This window comes from Egretta garzetta, unplaced genomic scaffold (genome assembly GCF_000687185.1).
Source record: "Egretta garzetta isolate BGI_Z169 unplaced genomic scaffold, ASM68718v1 scaffold553, whole genome shotgun sequence".
Lineage (NCBI taxonomy): Eukaryota > Metazoa > Chordata > Aves > Pelecaniformes > Ardeidae > Egretta > Egretta garzetta.
Genome location: NW_009259328.1, coordinates 3,406,973 through 3,427,221, shown reverse-complemented (window position 1 = coordinate 3,427,221; position 20,249 = coordinate 3,406,973). Strand labels below are relative to the sequence as shown.

Sequence of the window (20,249 nt, the reverse complement as noted above, 5' to 3'; positions counted from 1 at the left end):
CGGGGGGGGGAGGTGAGCAGGCGCTCGCCACGGGGCTGCCTTACGGCTTGCGGTGGGAGGGCAAGCAGCTGGTGACTGGACAGCTGCCGTCCGGAAGCGGGAGCTGTGAGGAAAAGTACGAAAAATGTCCTTTTTCTGTCACAATGCCCGGCTGTGGGTAAGTGTGGCAGAAGAAGGGGATCCGGAGAAGGAACCTTTTTCCTTTTCTCGCCGACTCTGTTTCTGTACCAGAGTTTGAATGCTTGCTGCAGTGCTGAAGTGGGACTCCAGAATATAACTTCGGTTTCTGGCTTGGCTGTAGACCTCTGTGGACCAGTCATTTCATCCCTCTGCTTCGATTTACCCTCGGGGGGGGTTGATTGGGTGTTTTTTAAATTAAAAAAAAAAGTAGTAAAATAGACTTAGCATTTTGGTGAGTGGTAACGATTAAATGAAGCTAAATCCCATCAAGCAGATTGTATGTCAGTTTAAAAAGCATGTGTTCATTTGGCTGCTGTTGCTGTATTCTTGCCCCACTTGTATGGGTGTCATTTAGTTAACATGTTGGGATGCGTGTCCCTTAAAGAGTTTATTCTTTTTCTAAAAAGTACTTGTGGCTATTTTTTGCCTTAAAAAACTTATTTGTATTTCAGTTTAAATTCTGGTATGGATTTGCCAAAGAATGTTCTTGATAGATCTAGAACCTGTAAAGCCGAAGTGTAGGGTTTATATGGGAAATCTAAATGAATGACTGAAAATACTGGATTCTTTTGATGTTCATTTTTTGGATCATAAGCATAAACTAGACAAAACAAATGTTAACAACTATCAGCTCTAAGAAAATGCTGGAAGTCTTACAGTGTTTTGCCAGCTTTAGGAGGGGCACTTCTATGGCTCTTGTGTCTTCCTTCTCTTCCTTTATATAAAATATTTTTTAAAAGATATTTTTGCTACAAGAAGAAAGCACGTGATTTTGTTTCCTGTCTAAATGTTAAGCTTTGAAAAAGGCAGTTTAAAAAATACTCAGTTGCTAAGTGATAGGGATGAGAATGCATAGTGGATTAATAGTGATGTAACTGTGATCTCTTTAAAGACCTGGAAGGTGAGGAGGTCTGCCAGAAATTCAGAATAGTTGCTGAGTGTGTCAGTTCTCTTTTTAGTAAGATGCTAAGACTTTGAGAAAGAGTGAAAGTGAAATAGATGTGATTTTTTCCTTTATAGAGAGCTTTGAATCAGCAAAGCTTCTGTCTTACAGCTTTGTGTCTACTGATAACGAGCTCTTGTAAAGCTGAAGCGTATAAAATCCTGTTTCAGTGCTAATTGTTACTTTGTGCCTCTTACGAACAGGACGTAATTGCATGATTAATCATCATTCTTGTAATCTGATGTCAAGTCATTCTTGGGTTTGCGTGAACAGAACAGCAGCATAACTAAGACAGTGAGTTTCATTTTAACTGTCCTTGCTTCATTCTGTATCTCTTCAGTTTGTATTTTTTGTGTATAACTGCTAGTGGGAGGGACAGCAATTTAGTTGTGGCAAGGGAGATGTGAATGGATGCTCAGAGACAAGTGCCTGGGTGGAACTGTGTGTGCTTGTTGTTTCCATGTTCTACCTTTTGATTCGTAGTTGTATTTTGGAATGTGGGGAGGAAGCTTGTCCCTATCTCTGTAGGTCTGAACCTCTCTTCTTGCTGCTTCTGGAAGATCTGAGAAGTTTAAAAAAAAAAAAAAAAAAAAACAAAACACAATAAAAAAAATTCCCTGTTCTCCTGGAGAGAAAGCATGAGCTTCCTTGTCCTTTATGAAGTAAGATCCAGGCACTTTTCTTTCAACTCCTGCCTTCTGGACTGCTCTTTGAAGCACTGGTAACAGGTACTGTGCAAGCTTGTGTGTCAAGCACAGGGTGTTTGGGCTGGGGTGAGCAGGCAGCCTGGGTGGACGCTCTTGTTCTTGGTGGTGTGGAATGTGGTGGGACTGGGGGTGAGGAGTAAGAGGAACAGGCTGTGCCTCAATCAGTTCACAGTGCTCCCCTGTGTTTAAGGCTATGCTTATTTCTTTGGTTTGCTCTGTTCTTTGTATCTTTCCCTTTAAGACATGAATTTAACACACTGTTAATCCAGTTAGTACAGTACCAAAATTAAAAACTTGGTCATAGAAAAGTCACATGCCCAACTAATAGCACTGCTAGCGATGAGCTGATAAGCCCTTGACGCAGGCAACACACAACTGTTTTTTCCAGTGCCTTTGAATGGTGGTATATAGACAAAGGTTTGTCTGACAGACAGCCACTGGCATTCTGTGGAACACGCTCTGTTGTTTAGGTGAAAGTGCTGTAAAGTACTGCTTGATGCGTTGTTTCCTCTTACTGGTTATTAATCCTGCAGAATGTGACAGTGACTACAGTCTCCCTGCGCTCCTTCGGAATGCCGTACGGAAACGAGTGGCTGAAATCACTGCAAGTGCATCTCTGTTCCTTACTCGTGCAGTTAAGCAGAGAGGGCTTAGGCAGGGCATGGTCTAGTCAGCTTGTCTCTTCTTACAGTGATAGCTTTACAGAGTTACTTTAATTAGTTCTCCAGCATTTAGAAAGTGAGCTGATAGGTGGAGTAAAGGTGGAATGCCTGCCAAGCATTTCCAGTTACCGTTGTTGCCTCTGGAGCTGCCTACTTGCTTGGTGCACATTCAAACTTCTGCTTTCATGGCTTTTTAAAGTTTCAGTTCTGATGAATCTAAAATTCTGGAAGACATGCAATATTATGGTACAAATTACTCTGATAAAGCTTTTCCTGTTGGTTTTTTTATTGCAGCTGTGATTAAATTAATCCAAAATGAAACTGAATTGTGGTCAAAAAGCCTTTATATAGTCTTGCAGCCTGCTGAAATGCTTCTACTAGCTAATGAACAAAGACAGCTTTCCTACCTCGTTAATTTTAGTGAGAAATACAACTGGCAACTCTAGTACCTGAAGACAGCACCTGAGTCAGTCAGAAAGATCAGTCTGAAGTACGCAAAAGCTGCAAGTTCATTCAGGCAGTGTCTGTATGATCCTTGCCCATAGGTTGCAATTTTGAATATTTGATTGAATCACAGTATCTTTTTCAAATAACTTAGTTGCCACCCTTCACACCATCCAGTGAATTGTCTGGTTGCTTGTTCTAGTTGCCTTCTCAGAGATCCATAAAATGCTGCAGTATAGACATAGCTCTACAAAACCCAAACCAAGCACCATCACAGCCAGCCAGGTGGTTTTGAAGGGATGCTTCTCACTCCCTTGCATTTTTATTGCGTCGCTCCTTCCACGTGCAATTTGGCTTCTGATTTAAAAAGAGGGCTAAATCACGCTGTCCCCCCTCCCCTCTACTTGTGAGCAGTGGAGAGGGTTCAGAGGAGCTGCTGTAGAACAGTTACCTTCTTGGAGCTGTTGACTCTTTCTAAAGTGGAGATACCTAGTTTTTGAGGAAGGAGCTGGAAATCCTCCTTTGTCATTCTGTGTTTTAATCATCTGTTTGCTCTTACAGAGACATTTAACACTTAATTTCAAAAGGCTTCAGGAGATGTTTCTAGAAAGTAATGTAAGAAACTCTAGAAATAATGACTTGTATTTCCTTTCACTGTTGAAACACATCCAGTTGCAATTTCCAGTTTTTGCTTTATGAGATTAAGTATCTATGTTCCTCCTGTGCATCACTGTGGTTGGTTTCTGCTTATTTTTATTTTTTGCATGTTGGGATATTATGGTAACCAAATGCTTCATTTTAAAATACGTTTGAAGATTAAGCTTCTGTGTCAGGGTGACTATTGGGAGGTGGTACAAGAAAAGAGGAGGGTTTTTTCCCCAGCTTGTTTTTATTCAATGAGATGGTCTAGAGGAACCTTGGCATGTGCTTGCAAAAGGTTGTGGTTTGTATCTTCAGATGCCTTGATTATTAGTAATAATCTCCTTGTCTTGGAGAGCTTGCAGCTCTAGCAGATACTTTTGGGTTTTGGTATGGGGCTTAATTAGTAAATGTATAAACCATCTCCAGAGAGTGTGTAAGCTTGTGAAACAGAAGAGGGGGAGGGAGGGTAGATGGAAAAGGTAAATGAGGCAGAGCTAAGGAGATGGGGGGAGGGAGTCAAGTCCGATAATCAAACTTGCAGAAGATTCCCAAAGTTCGGTGCCTGTAGTAAGTGAATAATATCTGGCTCTGATTCTTTTCTTTTTTTTTCTTTTCCCTGCTTTGAGCCATATGGGTAAAGATGGAGGACATCATGGCGCTGCTTTCGCAAGCGTCCTTCCTGATCCTTGCTCTGGCTTTGTAGGGGACTGTGGAGAGCAGAGGGTGTTAGGAGAAAGGACAATCTTGCTTTTTAACAGCAGTCTTTGATTTTACTATACCTGTAGCTGCTTCTGCTGGCAGCTGTGTTATGATGGCTGCAAAGTGTGTGCAGAAAGACACTTCCTGCATATGGGGGAGACGGATTTGGTTTTGGATAAAATAATTCTACCTATGAGGGGGTGCTTTGTGTCAGAACAGGCTAGGTAATTGTTCCTAATAGTGCTTTTGCAATATAAAATAGTTTTCTGTCGGGTGGTTGGGCCATTAAGAAGTTTGTATGTTTAGACACAGGGGGTTTTGCTGAAAAAGTGAAAAGCTTATGGTCAGAATTACTAGCTAGCTGCAGCTTTTCTATTTGGTCTTGTTTAGCAGAAAGGGAGTGATGCTGATCATTAATTGCTGTCTTGCTGAGAGAATCTTCTTAAGGCACTTTTTCTGATTATATCATTTTGAATGAGTTCAAAAACCTGCGTGTCCTGTTTCTTTTTCCATTGTTTTTCTGTGTGGAGTTTGCTGAATCTGCTTTGTCCTGTTGAAATTAGTGTAAGTAAAGTATTGCCCCCAAAACTTCCAAGTCGTTCCTGAGAAATTCCAGATCCCTGACTATAAAGCGGATTTTGTTCATTTGCATTCTGTTTTTTTGTTCAGTTGTGTTCTGTTTGGGTTTTTTTTGTCTGTGGAATAGCGAATTAACATCTATGAATGTCTTGACTTCAAGGAAGTAGAGAACAGACTGCTGATTGCTGAGTTAAAGAGTCTTAAGGTAGGGCAAAAATACTGAAAAACTAGTTGCTGTTCCTTGCGAGTACAAATACAGTAGCTTATTAACAATGGCCTTCTCTGAATATTGCTCTGATTTAAAACATGGCCAAGTTACAGTGTCTTGGTTCTTTCACAGTGAGAAATTATCAGAAAAGGTAAGATGCAACTTGCATTTATTGAATTCTGACTAATGGGAAAGACATCATTTTGGTAAGACTTGAACTTAAACATTTTTGTATCCTTGAGTAGACTCTTCTACTTAAATTCCAAACCAATGCTAATTTCTCATGGGTTTTGTGCTCTGGGTGTATGCAACAGATCACCAAGGCTATGTGATGTAACATAGGGGGGAGTTTTTTGTCTGGTTCTGTTTTGTTTGCTTTCTCCAGAAAATTCTATGTGAATGAGTTGGACCGAGATTCCAGCATGAACTTTAACAGGAGTTAAGGGCCATTGAAACCTCTTCTGCTGTTGTGCTAGTTTGTAGGGCATTTCTTTGACCTGGTTTCTGCATCATCGTGTTCTTTTGGGGGGTTGTCTATCTAAACATTGTCTAGCAAAAAAGCTGCACCTGCACACCCTTTGCCTACTTAGAAAAAGGACAAGAAAACAGATTGACTAAACATAATATAGTGCTTTGTTCCTTCTTTCCTAGTTGTAATTGCTGTTTGTTTGTTTGTTTGTTTACTGTAAATAACTAGAGGAGCTTCTGCCCAAATTTACTGAAGCAAGCAGCTATAACAACCAGCTGAAAAGCCAAGTATGTGATCCAGGTGTGTTATCAGTGGAAAAGAAAGGAAGAGATGTCTGCCTTGCTGTAAACAACAATTAAGTTTTTAGGGACAGGAAGTAATTGCCAGGTTGAGTTGGAATTCAGGACCCTTTGTGGCACCTGTATGAAACTGTGTGTTTCCTTGCATTACCCTTTGTTAGCATATGTTAATACACATCTAAGGTCACTGGAAAAAAAGGAAGACAGTTTTGGATTTGTTTGTATTTGGTTCTTTGGCTAAACTGGTATGACTGTGACTGTAGATGCCATGACTAATTGGACTAACTCTACTTGAGTACAATCTACAAAGCTCTTACTATAAACGAAGAATTAAAAGTTGGAAGCACTTCCCGTTCTGTGGATTAGCTGCAAAGCTTTTTTTGACCCCCCCAAAAAAGTCAGCAGCTTGAATCAACATACTGGGATTTCAATTCCATATTGCACTAGCATAGTTAAATTTACTTTTTCCTTGGCTTTACCAGGTTTCTGCACTGAAAGGATGCTCTGAATGCAGTGCAGTGTGGTAGTATCTTCCACAAAGTGAAAGGGAAGGTGGTACTGGGTAGCAGGGCTGAATGAAGAGAAGAGAAAGAGCAGAAAGGCAGCAATTAAAACATTTCTTATCATATTAGTGGCTTAGGTTCTGTGGATGCAGATGGGAAAACGCAGCATGTGTGTGGAAGGAGACAGAAACACTGCGAATCTTGGGTCTAGTACTCTAATGTCGTACGACAGTGATACTTCAACTGTAGCAGCAATAGCACTGCTCTCCTCCCCCAGAATACTTTTTTTTAGAGGTGTCATCATCTTTTACTGATAATAGAGTGCCGGAGGAGACTTCCTCTGGTGACTTTCCTTGGAAATTCAAACTGCTTTATGCCTGTTAGGGTTTTTCTTTTCTTCTTCTTTTGAGTGACTTTTGAGAATGCTGAAGGCTATATGCAATCCCAGTTTTGCAGTCAAGCTCAGGAGGTAGTTGGCTTTGATTAAAAATGGTCTTGTTTTTTCTGTTTGGGTTCTGTGCTAGCTCAAACTTGAATGAGTTTCTTTTTGCAGTTGATAAGATCAAGTCATTCTCTAAAAAGCATTTTTTTGGTCTAAGTGTTTGATAAATGCAGTGATGGTGGGGTTCAGAAGGCTACACTTGCCTTTTGCATGCTGCACATGTGTCTTCTGTCTGCTGACAGCAGTGGTAGATTGGTTCCTTTGGTGGAAGTAACTTGGCTTGACCCATAAGCAATGTAAGAGTGGTCCATCTAATGCCATTTTTTATTCACTCCTTTGGTTCTTTCCTTCCTGCCAACCTTTCTGTGGGTGTTTTCTTTGCCTCGGTGTATTATTTCTGAGATATGCAATAACTGGAGCTCTGACTTCCTGGTTTTGCTCGGGAAGGAACAGAGACACTGCATTCGACTCAACAGTTGCCCAGGAACCTTGCTTAGGTTTCTTCTAGCTGTTCAAATTCTCCATTTCATTACTTAACTTCATTCTAATCCCTCTTACTGTGTTTTGACTTTTTTTATTTCCTCCCCTCCCTATTAATACATTAATTAATATTTTCCTGAAACGCCTTGTTTCCCCAACATAACAGAGGCTGACTAGGCAGCTTCTTACTGGAGGGCGTATGTTGCTGATAGGTGGAGGTTCAGAGCGGTTTAAAGGAAGGAAGCCCAGGACGCCTTTCCATGTTCTTGTTGGTGTAACTCACCTGTTTGACAGATGGGTGAGGTGTTTGATACCCTGTTAGATGTTAAAGACCAGATTTTCTTCTTGCTTGTTTTTAACAGCTAGGGTGTCGGGTAGGGTTTATTAATTCTGTTCTCTCTCTGTGTTTCCAGCCAGTACCCATGGGCGTATCACTTGGTATCATTTCAGGTACTGCCATTAGGTGGCTTAACTGAAGGGCAGACAATTTCCTTCTCAGTCACAGCCAGCGCAGTCGTAAAACTCCCTTGGAATTGGTACCATCTGCAAATTGCAAGGTTATACAAAGCTCAGCTATAAAGTGAAACCTGAGTTAGTGCTTCACTATCATGGGAATCCAGATCGTACGCAAACAAGAAAAAAGTGGAATGAATACCTGAAGTCTGATTGCAAGCTGTGAGCTCTTTGCTAAAGAAAACAAGTATCGTGGTGGTGTTTGCTTCCAAATAATGGTTTAAGATATTGAATGGTGTCAAGCCAGGTGCTGTGCCAGAAATTCTTTATTCATGCAAAGAAATAAAAAGATTGTTCTTAAGGGACTCCTATGCTAAATAAAAGAGTATTGTTCTGATTTTTGAATGCTTCTTTGCACTGTGAGCAATTGCTAAACTTCCTCTCTACTGGCAGGAAATGTAGCTTTCCTCACTTTGTTTTGGGTGATCTTATCCACCTCATACAGAAAAAAAATGTGTTGGAAAACAACACTTGTATACGATATTACTACATGTGCTTCATTCAAAAGCTGCAGAATTTTCCAGTGCTTAGTTTGTTTCCATCTCCCGCATCTCAACATTGCCCAGTACTCTGACATCCTGATGAAGAGACTTTAAAAATGTCTTGTGTCGAATATCATCAAGGTAAGCTTTGACTGAAGTGCCTGGGCGACATAGTAGGCATGTTTTCACTGAGTTTCATTAGTTCTCAGAAGAGGGAACTCTCCTCCAGAGAGCTGTCTTTACTGGGATGTGAAGATGACATCTCTGTGTCCACTTGCCTCCTTCCCAGAAATGAGATTTTCTACATAGAAAACCACTGTTTTCTGTTTCAGTCCCTCAAGCTAGGATTGGAATTGAAGGGGTTGTAGAATTAAATTTGGAATAGAAAATGTCAGAATAATATTTTTTCTAGTTGGCACATACTGCATTGCAGCTCCAATGCGCTACTGCAGAAGTAGCTTAATATCAGCAAAGTGTTTCATAGTTCATATTTAGTACCATTGGAACGGTCATTAATTAGTATTTGCATATCACAGTGTTCAAGTAGGGGTTGAAGAGCAGTTTAGTGTAATTTAACCTCTCTCCCTCCCTTTGATTGAAATTTAGACAGAATGCACTTTTTGTAGGTGTCATTGCTGTACACTGTCGTAAATCACTATGATTAGGTTGCATGGCATAACTACAATGGTGGTGGGAGGTTTGCCATACATAAAGCTGTGTGCAGGAAGTCCTTGGGAGCTCTTTAGGTTCAGCAAAAGACAACAAATTAAACATCCATTTTTTTACTGTATAAAGAAACTCAAGAGCCTACTCAGGCACCATTCTCTCTGAAAGTAGTTGGCTTCATATATTCATCTCCTTAGGCAGGAGTTTGTGGTGGTGTGTGTAATTGGTTGCAATGAATAGTAAATGTAGGCAAAGATTTGTTACCAATCTTTGAGTGTTTTCCCCCACATTGTTTACAATTGGAGCTTACAAAAATACCGGTGAGTTTTTAAATACCACAATTTATGAGACCGTGTGGAGTGAGGGAGATGAGGGGAGTGGGAAGAGGGGTGGATTTCCTTTGGGGACTTAGAGTTATCTCCCAAATATCCTTGGTTTCTACCAGTAGATCTTGCGTATGTGAGCACAGGTTGGTAATCACGTAGATGAGCATCTGTTGTAGTTACACTGGGCAGTTGCAGAACAAGCTGTCAGAGTAATGCTTTGCCTCTAGACAAAAACACTTAATGCATGCTGCTTAGACTAACAGTAGAGTCATGACAAATGATGTGAACCTGCTTACTTGGAAAAGCAGAAGCTGAAGTGAGGTTTCCCAGGTTTTCTGTTTGGACAGGCTAATTCTTCATATTTTCACACAGCTTATTTTAAAACTGTGTGAGCTGAGGTGGTGACAGAAGGAAAATACACATCTTTCTGTACTTCTAAACCATTTTACCAGTATTTGAGCTTGTTTGTACACAAACTTTCCTATTTCTTTCACTGGCACCAGGTCTTGTACAGATTCTGTTAATAATGTAGCAAGAGACAGAAACTTGAAAAAAAACTTCAGTGATGCAAACTGAGGTGTTCGGGTTGTTTTTTTGTTGGTGTTTTGTTTTTTTTTTTCCTGAAGGGGAATATCAAGATTATAGGTGTGCTCCAATTGTGTTTAACTTGTGAAAACTCTGCAGTTCAGGAGGCCTGCATGGTAGTGTGATCTTAGGATAATGAAGTTGAGAAGACATTTGGGGAAAATGTAAGGCCAATATTCAACATCAAGCTGTAAAGAAATAAATGTAAGCTTTTATCCTGGTTTTATAATGCTACTGCCTAATCCAAAGTACCTGGATTGATGCCAGTCATATTTTGGCCTAACTACCAAGGATTACTTTGATTTCTGATTTCACTAAGTAAAATTTAAAATAAAAGCTGTAGTAACTGCTTTGGAGAAGAAAAATCCTTGCAGATAACCCTTGCGGGGACTAAGACCAGCAAACTACTTTTTTCCCCAAGACATGTTAGGACGAGAGTTGTGTGTATGCATCTGTGTGTTTCCCTGATGCCCGTAACTTCTTTGAGTCTGTTTTCACAGTCCCTTCCACAGCTTCTTCTCTTTTTATTGGCAACCATTAACTTCCAGTTATGATTTAACCAAACAATTGTTTTGAAATAGGGTGCTAAAGAAGTGTTTGCCTGCCTGGGTGGGACCTTATGCTTAAGGTTGGAGTCTCAACGCCCTGTGGCTTGAGATAGTGCTCCAGAACATGGGCTCCCGGTAACGTCATCTCGGTAGATGGGCGATTGTGGATGTGTTTTGAGGAGTCAGAATTTTTGGTATCCTTGTTGCTATCATTTGTTTTGAGTTTTCTGTAACAATTGGAAATGTTTTTTGTTGTAGCCCTGGTATGGTCCGGGGCACCAGCAAGAATGTTGTTTGTTATCTGTTATCAGACTGCTGTGCTGTCATGTGAGAGTCGTGCTTAAATTCTGTATTTGGAGAGTAAGAGTAGTCATGTTTGATATTCTGATGGCCTTTTAAAATTTTTTTTTTAGTCTTTTGTCACTGACTGGACACTGAACATACTTGCAAAGACAGGACTGCTGATTTTAAAAAAAAAATTGTAGGCAGAATTCTTCCTTTGAATTCACTGTTTTTCTAGCTGGTCTTGCTTCTTCAAAAGATGGGGAGCCTCTTAATGTTTCATGCGTTACATTTGTCTACCTCTGTGCATTTGCATTGGTTTGTTTTTTTCCCCCCTCTGCTTGATTTTGCAGCCTGTTTTTTTTCATCTTTTTGTCTGTATGGGACTATTATCTGATTAACTGAATGCTTTGATGGTAATAGGGCACTGATGGTAGTGGTGTTAAGCAGTGGAAGGGCTTACAGAGGTGGATGTAGAGAATGACATTTAGCGAGCATTAGGATCTAATTGATCTGATCCTCAAAGTGTGCAGGAGTAGGGACAACCTCTTAAGAAATCTGTTCTGTTCTGGATTTGGGCCGTTCTTTTGCATGCAGATAAGCACGTTACATCTTTGATGTTCAATCTGTAAATATATATATATAAAAAACCTGAAGGCATTTAAGATAACTAACAGAAAGCCTCATGGTAACAACCACCCACAATATTTCCAAGTAAAGAATCAGTCAAGTGAATCTGTAATGCAATAGCATGAAAAGTGTGGACCAGCATTTTCAGTGGTAATAGTTCTGAAGCAGTTGGCATCTTGGACATCTGATGGGTCAACCTTTGTACTGTGGCAGTGTATTTGTGTACCTGTGTGTGGAATTGCACAAAGGCATGGATCTAGCTGAAAACTTCTCCCCAAAAAAGAAAAAAGTGGCTTGGTTTTTGGTTGGGGGTGTGTGTGGGGTAGGGGGGGTTGGGTTGGGTTGTTTTTTTTCCCCACTCCGATCATCTAATAGCCTTTGCTAAGGCACAGTGCGGGCTGACTGGCTGAAGTTCATCTGTCACTGAAAAGTTTTGGCTGAGCTTTTTGACGTCTTTAGAGAAGCAGTGTGGTGTTCTTTAGCCATATGTCGTTGTGGTCATTTTATCCCAGCATGCCTCTTTAGAAATGATTTGGTAATGAAAAAATACTGTAGTGAGTCCTGCGAGAGCAATGGGATTTTCCAGAGTGGTGGCTGGAAGCTTTGCTGGCTGGGAGCTGATTCATAGATCAACATCTACAATGCCCCTGAAATACTACAGAATCAAGTTACTGAATTGATGAGAAGTGACGGTCAGGTCACTCCATCACTGATCCAGTTTTTAATGAATATTTAAAGCAGGGGATCCAAACAGCTGAAATAGTGTGAAATTAACATCCTGCATGCACGGAGCATATGGGCTTATCAGACCTGGGCTCTGTTTACCCACCTGTGGTTCATAAGGGGAGAAAAAGAGTAAGTGTTGCCCAGCAAGCTTGTCAAATCTGGGGGGTTATAATCAGAGTTCAGTTTTTCCATTCATTGCTGTTTAGATCTGGCAGGACAAGTAGAATCAAAATTCAGCAAAGTATCCTTTTACTTGGGAGTGCTTTCCAGGTGTAGGTGAATGATGAGATTTATGCTGGCCTGAGACTTTCTAGATATGGAAAGGGCTGTTCCTGGGTTTCACTGGCAATGTCTGAATCTGGATCTCGTTTTGTTAGTATTTTGGATTACACACTCTCATCTGTTTTGCTTCTCTCCTCCTCCTCTTTCTTGATGTGTTAGTAATTAAACTGCAGTGCGCTCCCACTCAGCGCTGTCCAGAGGCAGCTTTCAGCCCTGAAACATGGAATATATCTGGTGCTGTGCGCTATGGGAGGTTTTTTAACGGCGAGTCGTTTGGTAGGGGAAAAAGCTTAGATTATGTAAACCTGAAGTGTAACTATGACATTTTGTCTGCATTACCTTTGTCAGGGAATCTGAGTGTTGGTACTTTTTTGGTGCTTTAAATGGAACATAGTCGTTTCGGTGTGCCTAGGAAAGGTCCGAACGGAGATGGCAAGTGACTAAGAGGTAACTCTAGAAAACAGCTGTTTGTCTCTTGTCTACTGTGGTGCCCGATTGGTTTTATCCGTATCTTATCTGGGTAGGCCCAAATACATCAGTGGGAGTAAACACCTTGAAGATCAGATATTTAGACTGACTAATCTGAGGCAAGGTTGTGTCTTGCCTTTCCTAGTGAGGCTGCAGTTTCCTTAATACTATGTCAAAATTTGTTTTAATATAAAAGTATATTTCCCAAGTACAATGGTTAATTTCAGTCAGGTTTTACTGAAAGATACTTCAGGTGACTTCTGAGGGAAGAGACTCTGTTAAAAGGCTTAAGGAGAAAGGACATTTAAAAAGCATTTTTATCTGAACTTTTAAAAAAAAAAAAAGCTGAGGATGTTTTTAGAATTTGTGTATTTTGAAAATATGAAGGTTCTTGAATTGTTACAAAATTCGATAGAAATGGTAAAAACAACAAAAATTTGATTATTTTTTTTTTTTTTAAGGTAAAATATTAGGAAACGTGCTGCATTTGTCCCAGTGTTACATGTTTACTTTTTTGAAGTTTAGAAGTAGCAGGGTTTAGTTTAGCAGGTTTATAACTAGAGCTGTGTAGCTGCTGCTGGTAACTGAGAAGTATCTCCTTAGTGTTTTGTAATGCTGTGCTGATGCTGTAAGCGGAAGATACTGAAGTGGGTCTTCCTTTCTTTTTTTCTTTCCCCCCCAAAGATCTTTGGTGCAAAAATTATAGGGTGTTTTTCCGCTTGTTTGTTTGGTGCTGTGTTTTACCAGATTTTCTGACCAGGGCTATAAGCTGAGGGACTATTTCCCTTGTTATACTTGATGTATTTGATTTCAAATTGAGTGAAAGAACCATCTAAAAAATGCCTATTTTGCTTCTCTTTTTTTTTTCTCCTTAATTTCTCAGATGAGGTAGATTGGGGAATCGGACAATTGTGCTGTTCAGAAAATATGATGCCCTTAAATGCTAACGACACTGTATCCTTTCCTATCTTTTTTCAGCGCTGCGTGGTGCTGCGGTTTTTGAAGTCCCCCCCAAATCAGAATAAGGTAAGATTGAGCATGTGTTGTTGATAAAAGCCTCCAGGTAAGCTGATAACCAGTCTGAAGAGAAACAGGAAACCTATGAAAGAGCTGTGACTGGTAGGAGTAAGAACAAGGGGACATTTTGAAATGTGCCAGTGTTTCAAGAGTTTTGGCAACAGGAGGAAATTTGAGGTGGTCTTACGCAACTAACATTATGTGACTGCTGATACTGAGACCTTTGTTCAGGGACAGATTGGAAGAGTGCAGTGTGTAGAAGGTACGGCTTTCTGCAAGGATAGCTCTGACAATGGAGAAAGTGCTAACGTTGCGTGTCAACGTGCAAGTGGGGTGATGTTGAGGAAGAAATGACAGTTTTACTGACTGTTGCTAGGTGGGACCAAAGAGGAACATCATGGGACTGGCGTCATGATAAAGGTCTGCTGTTGATTAGCTGAGAAGCCATGGAGTTTGGGCAAAAATACGAAATATTCACAGAATAGCCTTTGTCAGGGAGTGATTTTAGGTGCTGTCTGCTGTAAAAAGAACATGGCATGACACAGTCTACCAGTTTCTTGGGCTGTGGTAGGTTTTTCTGCTTGAGAAGGAACTGAAGTGATTTACCTTAGATTTGCTTTAACAGAGAGAAAAAATGGTCAAAAATCAAAGGTGGAAGGGTAAAAGTGCAGTGTCAACACTGCTGAAAAGAAAAAGAGCACAAGAGGCAGGGGCTTCAAATTCTGCCGTTTCCTCGACCTGGTGAGGAGCCTTCAGGGTTTGTTACCCAAGAGATACAGGGGATGGCTTGAGTTAAGGCAGCTTCTGAACCACGGCGTTGTAGGGTTCGGCGGCAGACTGTTCTGATGGGAAAGAAATACAAAAAACATTAAGGCTATACTGAGAGCTGGGGGCGGGTGCTTAATTTTAGGAAAAAAGAAACATATAGGAAGGGTGTTTTGCTTTTAGTCAGGAAGATGAATGCAAAATGTGTCTGGTTGAACGAGGGACAGAAGAGGAGACGTTTCTAAAGTAGATCAGAGGAAAGCAGGAGAAGGTAAAACCCAAGAACACAGTGTGTGTACGAGTCATTTGATGGCCTTTCTGCTACTATTTTACTTGGAAAAAAAAATCTGATGAAACTAAAGTGTGATTTGGGTAAGTTTTTGATCTGCTTATAGTGGCAGGATTTCAAAAACGTATCCTGTGCTTCTGTAGTTGTTCAGGATAATAATGTTGAGAGTTTCTATGGGAACAGGGAAGAACCCAGTGGACTGGAAGAAAGGAAAACCGTGCCTATCTCAATTTTTAATACAGCAGGGAGAACTAGACCGCAAGTTTAAGTAAAAAGTCAGTCTATTGCCATTTATGTAAGAAAACAAAACACTATCAGCTTTTTTCTTTTTGGGTTTTTTGTTTGCTTGCTTGTTTGGGGTTTTTATGTCCAAAGAGATTGTTGCGTAGTAATTGTTTTTTAAAAAATTGACAAAGTCTGACGAACTTGCAGAGGAAGCCAGGAAGTGACTTTTCACAGTTACCCACTGCAGCGCTGCAGTTGATAATGCTTCTGTGGGCTGCTTTGGTATGCGTGTAGTTTTTTGGATTGGGATAATGAAGCACAGGGAAAAAAAATATCTCCTGGGCATGGTGTTCTGTTAGCATTTGAACACTATTCAGGTTCTTGAATGTTTGGGTTCCCCCCCGCCCCCGGATAATCAGATTAGTAAAATTACTCAGAATCCTTCCAAGCACGGAGATGGATTGCAGTAGGTATTCCTGTGGGTGATGAAGCACTGAGAGTTTGCGTTCTATAAAGCGTTAGCAAAACTTCCCTTCATAGTCGCCCCAGACAGACACGCTTCTCTTCTTACTGTCGTTAGAGCAGGAAGGCTGTTTGTGGGTACATGCTGTGCCAGAGCGTACCTCTGAAATTGTTTTAAACAGTGGCTCTCAAGTTCTTGCTCTGGACTGATCAATGCGCACTGTAAGAGCAAACAACCCTGCTCCATACAAAGCTGGTGAGGGGTCTGGAGCACAAGTCTTACGAGGAGCGGCTGAGGGATCTGGGGTTGTTTTGTCTGGAGAAGAGGAGGCTGAGGGGGAGACCTTATCGCCCTCTACAACTACCTGAAAGGAGGCTGTAGCGAGGTGGGGGTCGGCCTCTTCTCCCTGGTAACAGGTGATAGGACAAGGGGAAATGGTCTGAAGTTGTGCCAGGGCAGGTTTAGATTGGACATTAGGAAAATTTTTTTCACTGAAAGAGCTGTCAAGCACTGGAAGGGGATGCCCAGGGAAGTGGTTGAGTCCCCATCCCTGGAGGTATCTAAAAGATGGGTAGACGAGGTGCTTAGTTTAGTGATGGGATGGCGAGGTTAGGGTAATGGTTGGACTTGATGATCTTATAGGGTTTTTCCAACCTAAATGATTCCATGATTCTATGAAGTTTAGAGGAGAGCTGGCTTGTGGCCAGCTCCAGCATTCTGTATTTGTCTTGAATTGTAATTGTGGGGACTTTGTGATGTACGGTTCTTTTGGGCTTTGCTCTCTAAATAGGAGATTCTGTAATTTGAATCTGCTTAATTATTCTGGTGATTAGTGTTTTTTTTTTTTTTAAAGGATCAGTTTTTCTTGGAGCAGAATGGAGGACTAAATATTTTATCTTTAGATCTGTAAACAAGGGCTGGAGAATCAGAGCTTTGGGACAAACTTGGATGTAGCAATGTGCCAGCTGTAGAGCAGAACATGTTTTTATGTTTTTTAGGTGTAATCTGTGTTCCTGAGTAGTGCAAGATGAGTTAGGATATAAAGTGTTATATATCTGTGTAGGACATAGTAGCTCATCCAACGTAAACAACTCTGAAAGAAGCAGTTGAAGCAAAATCTTTTCTAGTAAAGCAGTGTGCTGAAGTCCAGATGTGGACAAATGTGTCTCAGTTTCTTCTGCTTAACTCCTTTGGAAAAGGTAAAGAAGTCTGGACGCTGCTTTGTATTCATACTGTTTGGTTGTGAATTTGGGACTAGGTAATCTCGTAGTTAAACAGGGTGGTGTTCTTGCAGGTTGGAATCTTATTGTTACAGTTCAGTGTTTTAATGAAAAATACTCATAATCAGTAATGTAACTCTGGGGCTTGTGTTTCTTGAGTAGCAAGTCAAGTGTCAGGACTCATGGAATGGTTTTAGTTGCATGTTGTTGATTGTGGTATATGAGTCTTCTCATATATCATTTATGAATGATTTTTTTGCCTCTTTGTTGTATAGAACCTATTTGATGAGTTTTAGTGTTTTGCTAAAGGAGCTGTCAGTAATGACGGGTTCCTCAACAGCTTTTCATCTTGGTATTTTGGTGATGCTCTGGTAGCCTGTCAGTTGTTCTTTTGTTTTGGGTTTGGTTTTTTTCCTTGTTTAGAGTATATCAAATATATGTGCTCTTAAAAGAAGGTGAGCAGGTGTCATAAGCTTGATTTGTAATTTTAAAGTTGCATTGATCTTTTTAACAGGTGAGTCTTTTCTTGTAGTAGTAGTGGATGTCCTGATCTTTCAAAATGCTTATTTCCCAATATAGGTAGATGTATACATTACATACATATGTTAAAAAAATAAAAAAGCCTGTGGGTGCTCTACACATCAGCAAACTAGTTCAGAATGATCTGTAAGTGGGAATTAGCTGAATTTCTGTTACTGTATGAGATGATGCAACATTCCTTCTCACCATTCAGAATTTGTGTAAGTTAAAGGGTTACGTTGTCACTAACAGGGCAGAAATCTGTATCTAAAGTGAAGTTTTTGCTGTTGTATGTGCTCAGAATTGCAGTTTCCCACTTCATCAGGTGAGGAAGATACTTACTGTATCTACTGACATTTTAAATTGCCAGGGGATTTCCCCTCTGCAAAGCCACAGCTTCTTCCCCAGCCTGGAACAAATGAAGTGGGGGTGGGGGTGGGGGGATGGATGGATGGATGCAGGATGTTTGCAGTCTCCTTGGGGGAGCGTGGAGGAGCAGGGATTTACCCCGTGGTGATCTCTGGCTGAGAGGGGCAAAGGAGCTCAGGCTGCCAGCGGTCCTCTGATGGACCTCGGTATCCTCAGCACTAGATGGGGCGCTGGCCTTACGGGGAAGCGCAGACTGAGCAATGCTGCTGCAGATACCCCTTTGCATACCCATGTGGGTGGCCCCGCTCATCTTGTTGCTCATGAATTATTTTTTCTTAAATACACTTCTTTAGAACAGATGACTCCAACTGAGACAGTTGCTCAGGCATCGTAGCGTGTGTTTTGTGCTGAGACTCGAGCAGTGGAAGGCTGCCTGTTGTGAAGAGCCTCCAAGCTTATTTTGGCCTGCTTCAGAGGATTTAGGGAGAGCCATTCTGAGAAACAACTCCACGTACAATATGCCAAGCGTTTTAAAGAATAAAGCACTCTCCTGGCCTTTACAGAATGATGGAAATGCTGTGCAAGTGCTTCGGAAAAATTGTGGTTTTCCTACTTGCTGCTAAGGGTTGGGATTTTTGGTTAGTGCTCTGCATACTGAAGTAACAGCAGGTAGTACAGTACGTTACCGAAGTAAGTGTCTAGTCGTGTGTTACTGCGGTGACTTTTCTTTCTGTAAAGCATTACTGTGTATCGCAGTATTGTCTATCGCTGCTTCAGTCTGGAAAACTAATCCTGCTGGCAGAGGACTGCTAAACTCCGTATGTAATCTTAGCAGATCTGTGTTATGGAAGCAAAGAAATCTTCCTTAGCCCTACGCGACTTGTGTGAGTCTGCTATGTAACAAACCCTTCCAGGTGGGGGAAAAAAAAAACCTGTTATGATGGTATTATAGAACAAAGTAAGACTGCTTGGTTAGTGACAACTTCCTCTTATCTATAAAAGTTTTTAATTTGTGTTGGGTGTGGTCTTTCCTCCTTTTGCTTGACTTTGTCATGTGAGTGTTGTCCTCCTAGCATTTTATTTTCTCTCTGTTAATTTTTTTTCCCCCTCCTGCTCTTGTTGTTTTTCCTCTCTGATGGTCTAACTTTGACATGAGTGTTGCACTTTCTCCTTCTCCACTGTTACTCAATCCCAAGAGTAAATCTGTATGGTTCAGTGCTTTATAGCATACAGCAGTAGGCAAAGTAGTGTTTTTCCAGAAAAGCTTTGTGTTACAAAAGGATGCAGGAGCATGGGGATTGTCTGTCGTAACCGTAAAATACAATGCAGAGAAGCAGAGCGGGCTGGAGTGCTGGGAATGGGATAATACTGTTGTAAAGCTGCTCTGCTACCTCTTTAATGAGTCTGCCAGAGTCAGATGGCGCTAATGTCACTGCCCTGCTTCCAGTGCTCATTTAGCTTCGTTTCTGTCTAGCTTGGCGTTTTTGTCTTATGTTTCCTTTGGTGGAACTTTGGTGTTTCCTTACAGACAGATACATAAAATTAATGGAAGATGACATTACCGTAAGGTTTTTCATTGTCTGGGGCAGGATTTGGCAAATTCTATACCTGTTCATACTGAGTTTGTCATGTGGCTCAGTCTTTGAGGCTGTTCCCTTCCAAATTTCCAGGTGAAATATTTTGTAACACTCAAACCCTCTCCTGTACTTCACCTGTTGGTAAGACGCAGGGTGTGCATCTCTTGACTATTACAGTTCTTTGAGCTGTTGTAAGAATAATGGTCAAAGACCTTAGATCTTGAGTAGTATCCTCCTCTTCCACCTTTTTAATCTCTGTCCTTTTTCCTTTCATCTCTTCTGCCTGTTTTCCTGGTTATCCCAGCCTGTCAGACAGCAGTAGGGAAACAAATGAAGCGGACATTTCACGTGTCTGTTTAATTTCAACATGCACTGACCTACTAAACTCTGTAGAGCAACTGAGATACTTAGCCTAAATCATTGGCTAGTATGTGTATGTATTCTTGAGTGTTGTTTATTGTTATTTCATCGTTAATTTACCATGTTTCTGTCTCCCAGACTTCAGAGGAAATTCTACATCATCTGCAAAACATCGTAGACTTTGGAAAACATGTCATGAAGCAGTTCTTCGGGGAGAACTATGTTCACCACGGGGTAAATGTTTTATTCTTAAAATAAATGGCTTATGCACTGTAAACACTGAGTAAAAGCCAATAAAAGGAATTAAGGAATTAATAGGTTTTGCAGATCTTCTCGAGCAAGATATGCCCACAGAAAAAGTGTTTGGATCAGAACAAAGATCCTGCTCTGTGCTGATGAGGTGATTGGGTTGTCTTCTGTGGTTTGAGCTACTTCACGCTACTGCATAGGGCGAGAGGTGTGTGAGAGATATTTTTATACTTAACTGTGAAACAAGGGGAGAAATCTGGTTCCTGTGACTTGTTTAGGTTTCTGTGCAGTCAGAGGTAACCCTGTTCTTCAGGGCAGCCAGAGCTACTTAACCAAACCTGAGTGGAAAAGGTGTTGTCACACTGTTGCTGTTACACTGTTGTTAACATCCATTGAACTTTGTTGTTCCATTTTAGGACCACCAAACTGGA

General features: G+C 40.9%; 1 protein-coding gene across 1 annotated transcript in view; it reads left to right on the top strand.

Moving 5' to 3' along the window:
• IPPK (inositol-pentakisphosphate 2-kinase) overlaps positions 1-20,249 on the top strand; it is a 53,043-nt gene that overhangs the window by 20,966 nt on the left and 11,828 nt on the right. The window contains exons 2-3 of the mRNA XM_035892227.1: positions 13,649-13,791; positions 19,708-19,803. Of these exons, the coding sequence (XP_035748120.1) occupies positions 13,649-13,791; positions 19,708-19,803 (239 nt within the window). The remainder of the gene's footprint in view (positions 1-13,648; positions 13,792-19,707; positions 19,804-20,249) is intronic.